Here is a 15415-nt window from a genome sequence, read left to right on the forward strand (position 1 = left end):
TAATACTTGAGAAGATATCCAAAAGATCCACAGTAACTGTAGGGAAAAAAAAAAGTCACAGTGGAATATCCTATAAGTAGTAGAGAAAGAGATTTTTATCCACTGACCAAGACTTTCACAGTGAAAAGTGAGCATGATATTTAGCCAATGACAATCTGGACGAGGCTTTGGTGTGTGTGTGTGTGTGTGTGTGTGTGTGTGTGTGTGTGTGTGTGTGCGCGTGTGTGTGCGCGTGCGTGCGTGCGTGCGTGTGTGTGTGTGTGTGTGTGTGTCCACTGGCTCTTCCTAAAGCTCCCCACACAACAGACCACAGTCAACCAGCAGCTGAACAGCAGCACCTCTTTGCACGGCTTCACAAATCATTTACAGGTAAACGTCTTTATATCATTTTACTCTCACAAAATTGCTGTGAAAGAAAAAAGTTCTTTTAGGTATTAGGAATTATTATACTGCATGTTCTTATAGACTGACCGGTGGATTAAAACCAAGAGCATCATATGCATTCGTGTTCCTTTAGGGGGAAAGATGAAGCTGTGGGTCTGTCTCAGTGTTCTCCTCTGCCTCTTTGCTTCTCAACTCAGCGGTGAGTTTCACTTTTTTTAATCTGTAAATTACGAATTCATTAATATTCACTTGAAGGCTTGTTGTAACTGAAGTTAAATTTATTTTAATGTAAAAACATGTAGCTGTGAACTAATAAAACCCAATTTGATACATGCAATCATAAATGTGCATAAATGTGTATAAATCATGTCTAATTCTCCCAGATGTGAAAGTGCTGCATCTGTTTTTGGTGACTGCATGTGTACAAAGAGGACTCTGTGTAATGATGAATTCTTTATGCTTCAGACTGTGTGGGTGTGTGTGTGTGTGTGTGTGTGTGTGTGTGTGTTTGAGTGTGTGTGCGAAATCGTCAGCAACAATATTTGAGGAGGGAGCAGGTAGAAGGCTAGGAGAACGCTCAGCCTCCAGTTTTCTGCGCTTGAATCCCGTCTTTGTGTATGGGACGCCTTGGAATGCTTGGGAATGTTCATTTTTTTCCCCTCTCTCTCTCTCCCTCTCTCTCTCTCTCTCTCTCTCTCTCTCTCCCTCTCTCTCTCTCTCTCCTCTCACAGAGGCCAGAGTCATCCCAGAAGGAGGTACTATATATAAATAACACATCTCCTTCATGCTTTGCAACAGATATTATAGTTTTCCATCTCTTGGCACTGATGGACATTGACACAAAGGCTTCAAGCTGAAGTGAATGCACACTTAAATAGTCCAATGCTCCAAAGGGCAAAGAAGTATTAAAAAAAGAATTAAAACAATAATAAGGCATTACTTTTGAAGTAGTGACTGCATTGTTTTGTTCAGGACACATATGATACTTTTGTTGAAATGATGGTAAATCATATAATATTGTAAAAACAAAGAGAACTCTTTCTGTGCACATATTTTTGGTTGGATGGTATATTTGTTCTCATCAAGAAGAAACCCAGCCTCAGCTGTAAATGTAAAGTATTGATGTCAGTATATCAGGGATCGAAAGGCTTATTATTAGATCTCCCACCTATTTTTTTTAAAAAACATTTTGATCAGAATTCTGAAATCCATCAGCAACAGAAGCCTCAGCAGACCAGATCAGTCACAACTAGGTGGAAGAAGACAGTGGTAGCAATAATTAGCATTAAAAAATAATGCGTTCATCACTTTAATGTTGCAGCTGTAAAAGATGGGGCTCGTTATGATTACTTAAGATACTGCTGGCTAGCTTGATCCATAATAACACATCAACATTTATTAGTTGATTTATATTTTGTATTAATAATCTAAATCTGCAGAGGAACTAAAGTTACCAAATAAATGCAGTGGTGTAAAAAGTACAATTTTAGTACTACACAGTATAAAATGGGACTACTCACGTAAAGTACACGTGCCATACATTTGTACTTGAGTACAGTACAGTACACAAGGTGTGGCTCTCCTTTTCTTTAGTGGAGAAACTTGCTCTTCTTCTCTTTCCACGTATAGTATATAAGTTAAAAGTTCACACCCTTTCTCTGGGGGTTGTGTAAATGCTTTTGGAACATTTTTCAAATACACTGACTGAACTAACTGAACCTGAACAGCAGAATGTGGTGTCTGACAGTACATGAGAGAGGATTTATGCTTTAAGTTGTCTCCTGTCTTTCCCTGATCTGCTGTGTGTCTTTAGTGCCGTATGAAGAACCACCAGCTGTCCCTTACTGGCCCTACTCCACCTCTGACTTCTGGAACTACGTTGAATACTTCAGATCCATCGGCGCCTACAACCACATCAACGAGATGGCCCGGGCCTTCTTCGCCCACCAGCACCTCGGAGACACCCTGGGATATGAGACCAATGCGGGACACGAACACTGAAATAGGGGGCTGGAAGGATCCAGGAGAGAGGAGGAGGCGAGGAAAGAGCTAATGTGACACCCTGCATAAATGAAAAGGAATGCCGAGAAAGGAAAGATGGCGAGGAAATGAGGAAATGAATATGGAGTAAACATAATGAAGTGAATACTTTGGGATTTTTTTTTCTCAAGTATATCACTGTGTAGAGCGTAGTCATAGTATGTAGCCCTGTTGTAGGTGATTGGGTGTTATCTTAATGTAACGCGCCACAAATAAAACATTTTCCAAATATGCAATGATTTTTTTTTTTTTTTATTCAAATTCTTCTCAATCATCAATTCCTCTTTTCTCTAATTCAAATAGTTGTCTTCTTTCCTCTTATATATATTTTTAGGAACTTATGATTAAGTAATCCTTGTAAATACAAACTTAATACCAGTGTCTTTACTACACACAAAAATGCGTTCAAATTCAGAATAAAATACATTTTTAAGTTACTTTTCACGTTTTTCAGCTATACAGTCGAATATATACATCTATAGAATATATTCATTTTGTCGGTAATATAATTTAAATAGAGTAAGCCACGCCCTTTTCCATGCAATGCATTATATTATTACTTTGTTAGTACAAATAGGTAATATAAAATTATCCTTGATTAAATAAAAATTGATAATGCATTTTTATTTCTAATTTTCTGAATTATTCCAGAAATAATGGCTCAATATTTAATGGTTAATAATGCTGAAATTAATTTAGTTAGCTGTTACGTGGACAAACTGCTCCTCTTACACGTTACAGTCTGTGTTTTATTACCGCAAATTAAGAGCGGAACCATTGAAACAAAGCTAGCGACACATGGCCGAGCACAATTAAGTGCTGCACACGTTTTGTTTTGTTTACCAGAGCTAGCCAGAGCTAGCCACAGACTCAGAGCCGCGACATCCTTTAAGCTGTACGTTCAGCCTGAACTGATATTAAAACACGATGAAGCCCGCGGTGGACGAGATGTTCCCTGAAGGAGCCGGACCCTACGTGGATCTGGACGAGGTGCGTCGACACATTTGGACCCAAAAATAGCGACATAATCGGGGCTAATGCTAGCTAGCTTAGCAGCGTTAGAGCTGTAATGCTCTAAAACAAATAATGCTTTTAGAGACAGTTGACTTTCAGCCTCTCTGGTAAATAACAATAATCATAATGATGATAATGCACAGTTTGTGCCCTACGCTCGTGTGTTTTATTAGGTGAATGTGCGGAAGTTATAGCTAAAGTTATAGTGGGGTACACCTTCAACCTGCCACTAAACGTCTCTATGACTCCTCTCTATAAGGCACTGATGATGTCCCACCACCAGATATGATTGAGTTATAGTATCCATGTTACATTATTGTTACTCTAGCAGCTTCTTTATCCCCGTTGTTTGCATTTAAAATACTGTGTGTGTGTGTGTGTGTGTGTGTGTGTGTGTGTGTGTGTGTGTGTGTGTGTGTGTGTGTGTGATTTGGTTGCACTGCTGTGTGTTAACAGGCAGGAGGCAGCAGCGGCCTGCTGATGGACCTGGCAGCCAATGAAAAAGCAGTGCACTCCGACTTCTTCAACGGTCAGACACAGTTTTCTCTCCTTTTTTCCTTTTTTTTTTAAACCTAAATGATCAAATTTGCACACACTGGAAAGAGTGTGTGTTCCTCTTGACTCAGCTGTTCTTTAGATACAGTCAGCAGGACGGCATTCAACCAGGAGGAAGCTACAGAGTTGAGCAGAAATCTTCTTTTATAAATCTTCTCGATCTGAATCACGACTGAAACTTAAACGTGACGTGATGCAAGAAAAAAAAAGCAGCAAAATACTCCTGTACGCATCGTTACACGTGTTGGTAACTAAAGCAAGTGAACCATGATCATTTGTTTCTGTCCTGTTGCTTTATTACCCATATCTGTCAGCAGACAAACTCACGATTTTAGACGTTAATCTGCTCTGTTTACATGCATTTAACTTAACGTTCCTGATTTATGTCAATTATCAAGGGACTGACAGAAACCTGTTTCACACACATCAACTTATTCTTTCAAACTGAAACGGTAAGCTGAAACACATGAAGGAGCCGTGCAGACACTTGTAGGCAGGAAAGTGTAGGCTAATAAAAAGATCTTTGAAGCATCTTCTCACCAGGAAAGTTTCTAATGGAACATATTAACTTCAATACACTTAAAATACACGTTTTTTTTTCAGGAGGGACATAAAATGACAAAGAGGAGAAACCAGATTATTGAAGTTTTAGTTTCAGCACGTTGTCCAGTTTCTTGTCTTAACCTCTTCTCAAATGAACCCTCAAACGTCCCGTAAACACCCGTCTCACGCTCCTAAACGCACAGAAGAAGACGCACTTAAACACTAATCTGTTTTCTGTCTTCCTGCGTCGGCTTCAGGCAAAACGATTTGGGCTCAGCAGCGCATGACCCGGAGAGAAAAGAGCTGATAGTTAAAAAAAAAAAAAAGGAGGGAATGAAAGAAAAGAAAGAGGGAGGCTTAGAGGAGGACGGTAAAGAGAGTTTTATAGTTACTGTCAGACTGAAAGTCAGCGGGACGCCTCGCCAGTCAGCTGCTTTAAAACACACACACACACACACACACACACACACACACACACACACACACACACACACACACACACACACACACACACACACACACCTCGGTGGTTAACACTGCTTAAACTGCCATTCGGTGCATTCTAAGCTTGTGGCACTATAGAGTCCTATAAAGACCCTTCATGCTATTTAATGTGTCCATTCAAAGCACTGCAACGCCGTGTTTCATCTGCATATATTCACAGCTGGAACACAACATAACACTGACATACAGTGTCCAAGATGATGGCTCGTCGTTCCGTGTTATGCAGATGGGGAACTAACAACCGATTAGTTGTCAAACCGACTCTAAATCCTCATCTTTTAACATTCAACAAGAGGTCAGCGAGGAATAGAAAAGCAGAAAAAGACTTCTGTGATCATTTAAAACCTTTATTTCATTTCATAAGGACCCTTTTCATTTGGTTCTTTTTAAGTGGATGAGTTGTGGATAAAAGGAAGAAGAAGACTCCCGGTCCCTGCTGCTGCGGTGGCTTGTGTTAATAGTTGCAAGGGGTTATGGGTAGCCGAGGGGCAAGCCGTTTGACTCGCTGCCTGTCCCTTATTAGGCTAAAACAGGAATGTCCTGCTCCTGGGAACCACTCAGACATGAAAGAAAGAGTTTCTCCAACCTAAATCACTTTCAGCCGATGGACATTCTGGCAAACTACAAAATATATATATATACACACACACACATACACACACACACACACACACACACACACACACACACACACACACACGTGTAGCTTTTTAGATAAAGTCCCTGCCGATAGATGACCAGCTCATGTTCAGTGACTCGTAGTTTCTGCTCTAGTTACCAGAGCGTGTAAAGCAGCTCTACACTGTTTGTACAAGCAAAGAAAATGTACAGACTGGACTATTTTTTATTATTATTATTATCTTGTGATGCTGGAGTCCTCGGGTACCTTTCGTCCTTATAAGGCGATGCTAACATAAGTGGATGGCGTGTTAACGGTTGAGTCTGGCCACATTTTCAGTGCCAGTAAAAAGACGGTCTGGATAACCGTGTGTGCCAAACATCCCACAACAAGAAGCGTTAATATGTAAACTCAGAGGCTGCGATTGAAGAAGACCTGATGTATTGCATGATTAGCTGAACGTGGAGGAGTTTAAGGGAAACAGCTGGACTAATTCTAACCCTGTTCTCTGTTCTCTCCCGTCCGGTGTTGTTCTGGCTTTTACTGGCTGCAGACTTCGAGGATCTGTTCGATGACGATGACCTGCAGTGACGGCGGCCTCTGACCTCCTGTGTGTCTCTGTGTGCATCAGAAACAAAATCATGAAAACGGGCTTATTCTGACGATTCTCTCTTATTTGTACAGCCCCCCCCCCCCCCTACATGTCACTCACCACCGTAAAGAAATAAAGATTTTTGTTTTTACAAAAAAAAAAGAAGCTGTCTTGGTAAACCAGGTGTCTGTGAATTCTGTGAATCCCTTACATTCCAGCGTCGGAGAAAATTATGAGTATGGTTTTGGCGTCGTCTGGATTGCAGGTTTGTGGGCTCGGTGAAACACCTGTTAGCAAACTTAATTACAAACGAGATACGGCGTTAACACGACCGCTAAACGTTCAGCTGGGGCACGACGGGACAGGAAAAATGTGGAAACGCTGAAAAAGCAAACGCAGAGCAAATGAAGCGTTCATGCGTGGACTCTACAGGTATCGTAAATATAGAAGTAATAAGACTTTCATTCATAATGTGCCTTCAGTTATTCCTGTTGACGGGTTGGACTTTTTCCCCGAGGTGACGCAGGCCCTCGTAGACCTGCTGCACGTGTCGGCCCACAGATAAGAAAATAGAAAAGGTCAGTTTAAAGAAGCTGCAGGTCATGGCCAGAAGTATGCGGACGCCCCGACGTCTCTCGTTCTGAAGCCGTGAGCGTTACTCTGGAGCTTTCCAGGTCAGAGGGGTTAGTGGAGGTCGAGGTCAGGGCTCTGTGCAGGTTCTTCCACACCAAACTGGGAATTTATTTTATGGACCTGACTTTGTGCTCTGGGTTATTGTCATATTAAACCAGAGCACAGCAGCACAACCTTCCTCTAACTGGTGCCACAAAGTTGGAAGCGCACTATGCTGTGATACTCAAAGGCCCGAAAACACTTTCTGACAAAATTACGTCAGTTTTTATCATTTCACATGTAAGATTTCTGTAGTTTTTTTGTTTTTCCCCTTTTGCTCCTGGCTCTGGTTTGAAGTAGGCGGGGCTTGTTGGCACCGACCAGAATTTAGCACGTTATGAACCAAAATGTTTTATAGTTTTGAGTTTTTAAACTCTTGATAGACGACACAAACTTTTAAGAGAAAAGCTTTTTTTCTGGGTTTTCTATGATTTCCCTTAAATTGCAACCAAGGCCTCGAGCATAAACTTTGAAAAAGCAGCTCCAATATTACACAAAGTACTTTGACTGCATCTTGGTGCACATAAAATATGAAAATAAAAAAAGTTAGCTTAAGTTGCTTAATAGCCAATGTTCACAGGGTGGTCACTTCCAAAATTCAGTACATCCAAAAATGATCGAAGAATGTATCCTCTCTCTAAACTTCAGTGAGATAACGTTTCTAACCTAATTTTGTCCTCAACAAACATGATTTATTTTGGGGTTTAATGACTTTTGGTGAGAAAAAGCAGATTGCAATTTTGCCATAAACTTGATAAAGTCTGTTCAGAAGCCGGCCTGGAGACAAACCTCAGAAGACCACAGCGTGTTATAAAGAAGTCACAGGCTAATGCTGTCAGATGTGCTGATATTGCATCACACATCACAGTCCAGAGACCCACTCAAATCTCTCTCTGTGTGTGTGTGTGTGTGTGTGTGTGTGTGTGTGTGTGTGTGTGTGTGTGTGTGTGTGTGTGTGTGTGTGTGTGTGTGTGTGTGTGTGTGTGTTACAAGGCTGGCATGCCTGAACACAGTTAAACTGAGGAGGAAACTGTAGATTATCAAATTCCTCATGTGTAGACCAGCTGTCCTGTGTGTGTGTGTGTGTGTGTGTGTGTGTGTGTGTGTGTGTGTGTTCAGGTTTAGACAGAAGCTGTGGTTTGGCCCTCACTGAGGGTCTGAGAAGTGCTTATGTGGCACCTCAGCTCCCCTTCATTATTTCCTGATGTTGTCTTTCTTCTGTCCCTTTCTGTCTTTTAGGTTGTCTCGCTTCGGAGTGATTGTTGCATCAACAGCAAAACGAAAAAGACATTGTGTTTGATTTCTAACCTTAAATGTGAATTAATAATCAAATGGTGTTAAATTCAGAAACGCCACATGAGACCACTTCTCCTACCGCTTCCCTCCACGTCTCCATCTCCGCTTCGGGCCCTCCCACCTCCTCTCCCTTCCTGTCTTTAATTACGGTGCCTCCAATTGGCTGAGACTTTCTGACAGATCTAACCAATCACGCATCTTGTTGAGGTGTCCCTTGACCCCCCTCAGGTGGTCCCTGCTTTACGTTTTTTTTTCTGCGCGAGTCTTAATGAACCGACTCGGTTTAAAACCTTGCCAGATTTCTTCGTCGGGGTAGTCTGTCAGAAAAGGCCGGAGGGACCGGGTTCACCAGGAACCTCTACGAACACACACACACACACACACACACTTAGTGTTTGAGCCCAGGTGGACTGAGTCACCTGGTCTGTCGGCTTCACTTGAGTCCACATCTGGATCCGCAGACAGAAGATAAGATAATCACAGGTAAGAGACTCAAGTGATTCTGCACCTCTGTGTGTCTTTAAAAAAAAAAGGTACTTAACGAGGGATTCAAGTCCAGGTTGAAGTCAAGTTTGACTGCTGAACGACACCTGGTTTGGGTTTTTAATGACTGCAACAACCAATAGCTTCAGGAGAACTCGTGGCAACATGTTTGCTTAAAGCCTGCGAATCAGAGTCCACTTGCAAGCTGCAGGGGTCACTTCACCAGCTCTCCAGGTGAAAACCAGCACAGGTCTGGGGTTGTCAAATCGACCACTTTGCAACAGCGATTTAGAAGGTTTGTAAGAGTCTCTGCTCTCTTGAAGGTAACAAAACATCTTGCTGGGCTCTGAGTCTGTTGTGTGCTAAGACATTTCGGTGGCGCAGAGCATCGTTTTGAATGTGGGTCTCTTTGGCAGGAGAGGACGAGGTCAAGTCATGGCTGGAAGGAGGAGAAGCGGTTTCTCCGGCGTGTTCGTCACAATGCTGCTGGCTGTGATTCTGCTGCCTGGTGAGTACAGTAGACTGCAAATACAAAAGTTTGTAAAAAAAAAAAAAAAAAAAAAAAAAAAGTTCTTACGGCATCTAAAGTAGGTACACAACGCAGAAAATGAGCCCCAGTGGGTGTTACTGTTGCAGAGAAGGGTTTTATATAAGCAGAATAATATTCAGTTGATCCACTAATTGATTAATCAATTCATTGTTTCAAATCTACTTCAATTTATTACAATAAAACGTTTTATTTATTTATTTATTTATGCAACATTTATTTAGCCCGGATAATCCAATGGATATATTTTTTAAAATTCCCATAAAAGAGAAAGCATCAATAAGAGGGTTTTACAAGCTTATCATATGATTCATATCTTAATCTGAAAAGTGACTAAGAAATACAGCTGTAGAATAAATGTGGTGGAGTAAATAGAACAATACCTCCCTCAGGTATGTAGTGGAGTAGAAGTATAACGGGGAATGAAAGTACTTAAGTACACAACTTAAGCAATATGTACTTAGTTACTTTCCACCACTGGTGATCTAAACTGACTAGAGTAAAACACAGTAAACAGAAACAGAGAACACAGATGCTGTGTGTCCACAAAATAAAACAGAAACTCATCTTTCAGTTTTCACTCATGATGAAACCAGAATGAATGGATGAATGGATGATTAGGTGAGGGATATTTCAGGTCCTGAGTATTATAAAGGACGCATTGATTCATATGTCAGCTGTTATCTCCTGTTGTAAGCAGACACAGCAGTAATTGGTCACTTTTTTTCAGAGCACAAACAGCCTTAATTTGATGAAAAAAAAATCTCAAATGATGGAAATTAATTTAGCTGGCATTGAATGATGAGCTTATGTCATGTTGTTTTTTTAATGTAAGGCTACGTTTAGTTTGATACATGCAACTCCAAAAAGCTGGTGAAAAGTAACTCAAACGTGTCAGCATGATCTGATTTTTCAGAAAGAACAGAAATATGGTCGATATTGTGAATTGATTTAAGTTTTAGCCAGTGCTGGAAAAGTGTTCAAATATTTGAGTTTCTATTTAAATCCTGATTTCAGGACTTCTACTTCAGTAAATGTTCCTCCACTAGTCAGTGTGATATTATATGATTAGATTACCCTTACATTGTACCTTGATCTTAACTATGGCTCTCGTATGAATGTAGTGGAGTGAAATGTACATTATTATTGACTTGAAAAAGTAGTAGCATGAAAATTAAACTTGTGTACTTGTTACTTTGCATCGCTGGTTTTAGCTGATAGATTTTCCCCAAAATCATTTGCTTGATATTCATATTTTATATTCTGTATTTTTTTTTTTTGTATTTAAAACTCTTCATGAATCAATTTGACTTGCGATGCAGCTTCAGGCTGAGGGGTTAGTTAGACCGCGCAGGGCCTCATGGACTCAGGTCATCGTCAACTCAACTGTGCTTCATGCACACATCGTGATGTGTCTCTCATATATCATCCATGATGTTTCAACATGAAGACAGGTTTCTCCTTCACCACCTGTTTCCAGTTTGCTCGCTACATCACTGGCATATTTACAAAGGGGCGAGTCCGTCCTTCAGAAGTGCTTTTTAACATCACACTGGTTACAAAGGGAGCAGCAGAGGGAGCGGTGTGTCTTTCATGTAAAAAATGAGTACCTGTCAGCATCACCTCCTCCTCGGCCCTCTTAAAGCTCTGTTGTTTCCAGATGTGCCAGCCAGTTTCTTTTACAGGCTCGTAAAAACAAAAACAGCGGATACACTGAGACGGCATCATTTAGCCCACCCTCCTCCTCCTCCTCCTCCTCCTCCTCCTCCTCCTCCATCACCACCTTCACTTCTCTAATTGCCTATTTTTTTAAATTAAGTTTCTCTCTGCAAATTCACACCTTTGCTTCTTTCCCTTTATGTTTGACCCGACACGATAAAGTGTGCGTCACATCTTTCAGATTAATCCCGTCAAAGCTCATCAGAACTCTTTTTTTTTTTTTTTTGAAGCAGGAGATTGATGTTTTTTCTGTTTCCGACACGCGTCACATAACCCTGAATTATCCCCTCTGGATCTCTCTTTTAAACCTGTCATCTGCTCCCCTTTTGTTCTTCCTCCTCTCCCTCCTCCACCTCCTCCTCCTCCTCCTCCTCCTCCTCCTCCACCTCCTCCTCTCCTTCTGTAAGGCATTAACACCTTTTCCCTGTGGAGATGAAAGACACCCGGAGCAGAGCTGAATCCGCTGTTCTCTCAGCCGCATGGGGTCAAACAGTGCCCGGCACGCACATACATGTGTGCACACAGCTCTTTGAACGACGCACCGTGGGGTGTGATGTTACAGGCTCACCTATAAAATCTACAAAGGGCTGCAGTCGCCAGCGTTTCAGGCACAGCCAGTTACCCCCTTCCTGTTTAATGAGTGATACCTGCCTGCAAGTGTTTGAGGTTTAATGTCATACATTATCGCTTATGAATTACAGACACAATTAGAAAAAAAAGGTCAGAACAGAAAGAGTAAGCAATTTCCAAAACTTAATCTCGACATCGGCAACTTCTGGAATTTACATCTGTTTTTGCTGTTTTTTTGCAGCATTCTTGTCTGCTGGACCAATTGCGAAAAAGGCGAAAGGAGATGGTAAATATGTGTGTTTTTACCTCAGCGCATGCTTACACAGTAGTGTTTGTTTCTGCAGAGTAACTTAGCCAGGGCTGAAACCATGAGAGGTGAAAAATGCATCAGCGCACCTCGCTTCATTGTAGCATCAACGCCTGTAATCAATATCTAACGTGAGATAGAAGCAATATTCTTGACAAGTAAAATGAATTGAGGGTTCAATGTGATGTCTAACCGCCCAAATATATCATTTGATGTCTTGAATAAGTTGTTATAAACTTTAAAATTCACGACAAAGTCCTTGAACTTGATGTCCAAGTGAGCTCAAGAAGCCTTTCAGCAGCGCCTTCACTTTTCATTTTCTCCCCTCAGCGGGAGAAAGTATCCGGGAGAGTGAGGCTGATGCAGCGCTTCACAGGAAGCTGATCCGAAACCGCAGGAACATCAGCTGGTACAAACAGAACTCAGACTTCTGGGGCTGGTACAAGTACTTCACTGAAAACGGCAACCAGGAGGCAGTAAGTACACTCGCACACCTTTTTAGTACCAAACAAAGATTCTATAAAGGAGGCTGTTAAAGTTCCAGCTCAGCATTAAACAGCAGACAGACAAAGTTATCGATTGTCTCGTTCACATTTTGGAGTTTTTAAGCTGCTGAAAAAAACAGATGTTTCCCTCAGACAAGGACATAATGGGACACAATGAAGCAAATAAATGAACCTACTTAAAATGTTTTTTACTTTATGATAGATACTGTTTACTACAAAGGGCTCAACAATTTACATTATACAATTTAGGGTATGACTTCACAAGCATTGTTTCCAAAGTGTGCAGAAACAGCTCACCAGTAAACTCGTCCTCCCCGCTCAGGTTCTGGAGATGGACCGCATCTACCTGGCCTACCTCCAGAACAAGAACCGTGCTGAGGGCCGTCGCTCCTACAAGGCCTACTTGCGCCACCTGGGGGATGTCTACAAGTCCTGCTCCGATTCTGACGACCCCAACTGCGTGGCTTCCTACACCAGCAGGCCTAAGCCAGAGGCCCCCAAACCTGCACCTGTGAAAACCTGTGACCCCACCAAGGACGCCTACTGCCTGTACGCCGCTTTGGTCCAGGGCAAGAGCCCCTACCAGCCTCTGGTGCTCCCGGCTGCCGCCCCAGCCCCGGCACCAGTGAAGGCCCCGGCCCCTCAGTACGTCCGCTCCGCTGCTCCAGCGAAGGACCCGCAGTCAGGGTATTACTACTACGCTCCATCCGCAGCGCCCTTCCTTTCCAAGGTATGCTTCCAGAAAGTGTTCATACTCCAATGTACTGGATAATCCAGTCGAATGGTTAGAAGGATATGATGCATCAAGTGCATCTGGTACAGAGAAATACAATTCATCACAATCGTACCAGAAATATCACAAAGTGTTCCTCAGGACTACTCTTAATATGACCATGTACATTTAAGGTATTTTAATATATATATTTATGAGTAGATTGAGGTTCAGCAATTTACTTAACCTCAGGCTGTTGCAGAGAGTTGCACCTGTGGCAAAGATTTGCATGTTAAAATGTGTAGGATTTGAAAATGTTGGGCTTTAGTGCCTCCCTGTGGTAGTTTTAAAGAAGACGCAGTGACCGTGTTTTCCAATATGCGACTGAAGAGCTGAAAACAACCTAACTGCAATAATTTTCACCGCAATTGCCTTAAAGTTTTGACAAAAACCCAAACTATTCTTATCAAAATAGGTTCAAACGTGATAAAATATCTGCATACAGTGGCCTTAATAAACCACAAGATGCCTCAATAACATCATTCAACCATCTCTCCCCATGTTTTTCATGCTTTAGGAGCAGAAGGCTGAGTTGCTGCGTATCTGCTCCTCTGAAGATGTGGAGTGCCTGCAGTACCACTTGAAAGCGGCCTACGGGTATGCACCCTCTGCCGGACCCCTGCCTTCCTACGCCCACCTTGGCTGTGACCCCAGCAAAGACCCCAACTGCAAACCCAAACTGGTGCAGAAAGCCCCCTCTGGTCTCTACCTGCAGTACCCCAACTGCGATCCCCGGGATCCCCGCTGTGCCCACGCTGCCTCCCTTGTGGTATGCTTTAGTTTATTGTAGTCTTATCGGCTGCTTTCTGTTTGTGTTTTCATTTGCATCCATTACAATGACTTCTGTTTCTACTGTGATGTGTTCTTACAGGCGCCTCGTGCCCCTAACCCTCCTGCAGCCGCTGGCCCGGGATCCTGCAACCCTCTTTATGAAGAAGGCTGCAACCCTCTTACCGCCACCAGATTCGCCAGTCCCCCTGAGGCATATCAAAATGAGGAAGGAGATGAGGCTGCTGCCATTCGTGCCGCTCCTGCTGTGCAGAACGACCCCTATGCTATGTTCAGGGATGCTTATGCTAATGCTAACAGAGTCAATGATCCCTATGCTATGTACCGCCAGGCTAGCGCCCCAGCTTCTCCTCCAGCTTCTCCTCCAGCTAATGACCCATATGCCATGCTGCGCAAGTTCATGGCCCAAGCTCAAGGTAACAACCCATATGCACGCATGGAAGCTGCTCCCCGCATGGAGGCTGCTCCAGAGACCAACCCCAACGATCCTTTCTCCGCTATCCGCGAGGCGGCGGCTGCTATGCATCGCCGCGGTCATCCCTCCGCCAGGCAGCAGTTCCCTTTTTCCACTCCCAATCATGAGGAGCCTGCCCAGGAGGAGCGCCACTCTCTGGGACCCCCAGGTAAAACCAAGGAGGGCTATGACTGCTTCATCGGCTACGATCGCGAATGCTACCCAGTGAAGCCCGCCGAGCCTCGCTCCGGACTTCACCGCCGCATCCCCCACCCCGCCGAGGCCTACGAGCCCCACCTGAATGCCGACGGCACCCGCAGCGGAGTCCTGGAGCCTTCCAATCCACACTGCGACCCCGAGTACGACCGCGACTGCCGCCTGCGCCGCTTCGAGTCTCAGCCCGAGGCCCAGCCTGAGCACCGCGCCGAGGAGGACCACAGCCAGGGGGCAGCGGAGAGCGAGCAGCAGCCGGAGCAGCAGGAACAGGAGCAGTACGAGGCGGAGCCCTACCAGAGCGGCCAGGAGGAGCCCCACATGTCCTACCAGCCACTCTCGCAGGGTATGACCAGCCTCCAGGACATACTGAGGCGCTACGGAGACCAGTACCCCGAGCAGGAAGATCACAGAGCCTATGCAGACGACTACCGCAAGAAGTAAACATGCTAACAAACACATGCATGCAGATGGACATGAATACACAGTCCCAAGCATTCTTGTAGCTTAGCCATTGACCGCCTCACGCAGCGCGCAGTAAGTCCTACCTGGACCAGATATGGGACACGAGAGAAATCTATGGACCCAATGAGCGAGTACGTGCACATACATCCACACATACCTTCCAGCTGTAGGAGCAGAGAGCCGAGGGTATTCCAGCAATGTTTTCATCTCTTTAGCTGCTTTAGACCTGTTGCTTTGGCCTATTGCGTTCCAGTGTCCACCTCCTCAAACCACTCGAATGTGTAATGACTCCTCAATGCTCAGCTTTACTTACTGTATCTACGCATCTCACATTTTTTTTTTAATTTTGTTCGTTACATTTTGTCAGTGAT

General features: G+C 43.5%; 3 protein-coding genes across 3 annotated transcripts; all 3 read left to right on the plus strand.

Moving 5' to 3' along the window:
• The first annotated feature begins 329 nt into the window (after positions 1-329).
• On the plus strand, positions 330-2668 carry otos (otospiralin). Its single transcript, XM_068709527.1, has 4 exons — positions 330-369; positions 518-583; positions 1116-1139; positions 2198-2668. The coding sequence occupies exons 2-4, from the start codon at positions 526-528 to the stop codon at positions 2383-2385; spliced, it is 270 nt and encodes an 89-aa protein (XP_068565628.1). The 5' UTR covers positions 330-369; positions 518-525; the 3' UTR covers positions 2386-2668.
• A 566-nt stretch (positions 2669-3234) lies between these two features.
• cops9 (COP9 signalosome subunit 9) lies at positions 3235-6430 on the plus strand. The gene is made up of 3 exons (XM_068710189.1): positions 3235-3414; positions 3895-3967; positions 6213-6430. The coding sequence occupies exons 1-3, from the start codon at positions 3352-3354 to the stop codon at positions 6248-6250; spliced, it is 174 nt and encodes a 57-aa protein (XP_068566290.1). The 5' UTR covers positions 3235-3351; the 3' UTR covers positions 6251-6430.
• A 2326-nt stretch (positions 6431-8756) lies between these two features.
• and1 (actinodin1) lies at positions 8757-15361 on the plus strand. The gene is made up of 7 exons (XM_068710332.1): positions 8757-9210; positions 11780-11824; positions 12176-12321; positions 12674-13081; positions 13641-13892; positions 13995-14192; positions 14421-15361. Exons 1-7 carry the CDS (start codon positions 9138-9140, stop codon positions 15021-15023), a joined length of 1725 nt encoding a protein of 574 aa, XP_068566433.1. The 5' UTR covers positions 8757-9137; the 3' UTR covers positions 15024-15361.
• Positions 15362-15415: the final 54 nt, after the last annotated feature.

This window comes from Cebidichthys violaceus, unplaced genomic scaffold (assembly GCF_023349555.1).
Source record: "Cebidichthys violaceus isolate CVI_PGR_0920_01 unplaced genomic scaffold, fCebVio1.0.p SCAF_15, whole genome shotgun sequence".
NCBI classification, from domain to species: domain Eukaryota; kingdom Metazoa; phylum Chordata; class Actinopteri; order Perciformes; family Stichaeidae; genus Cebidichthys; species Cebidichthys violaceus.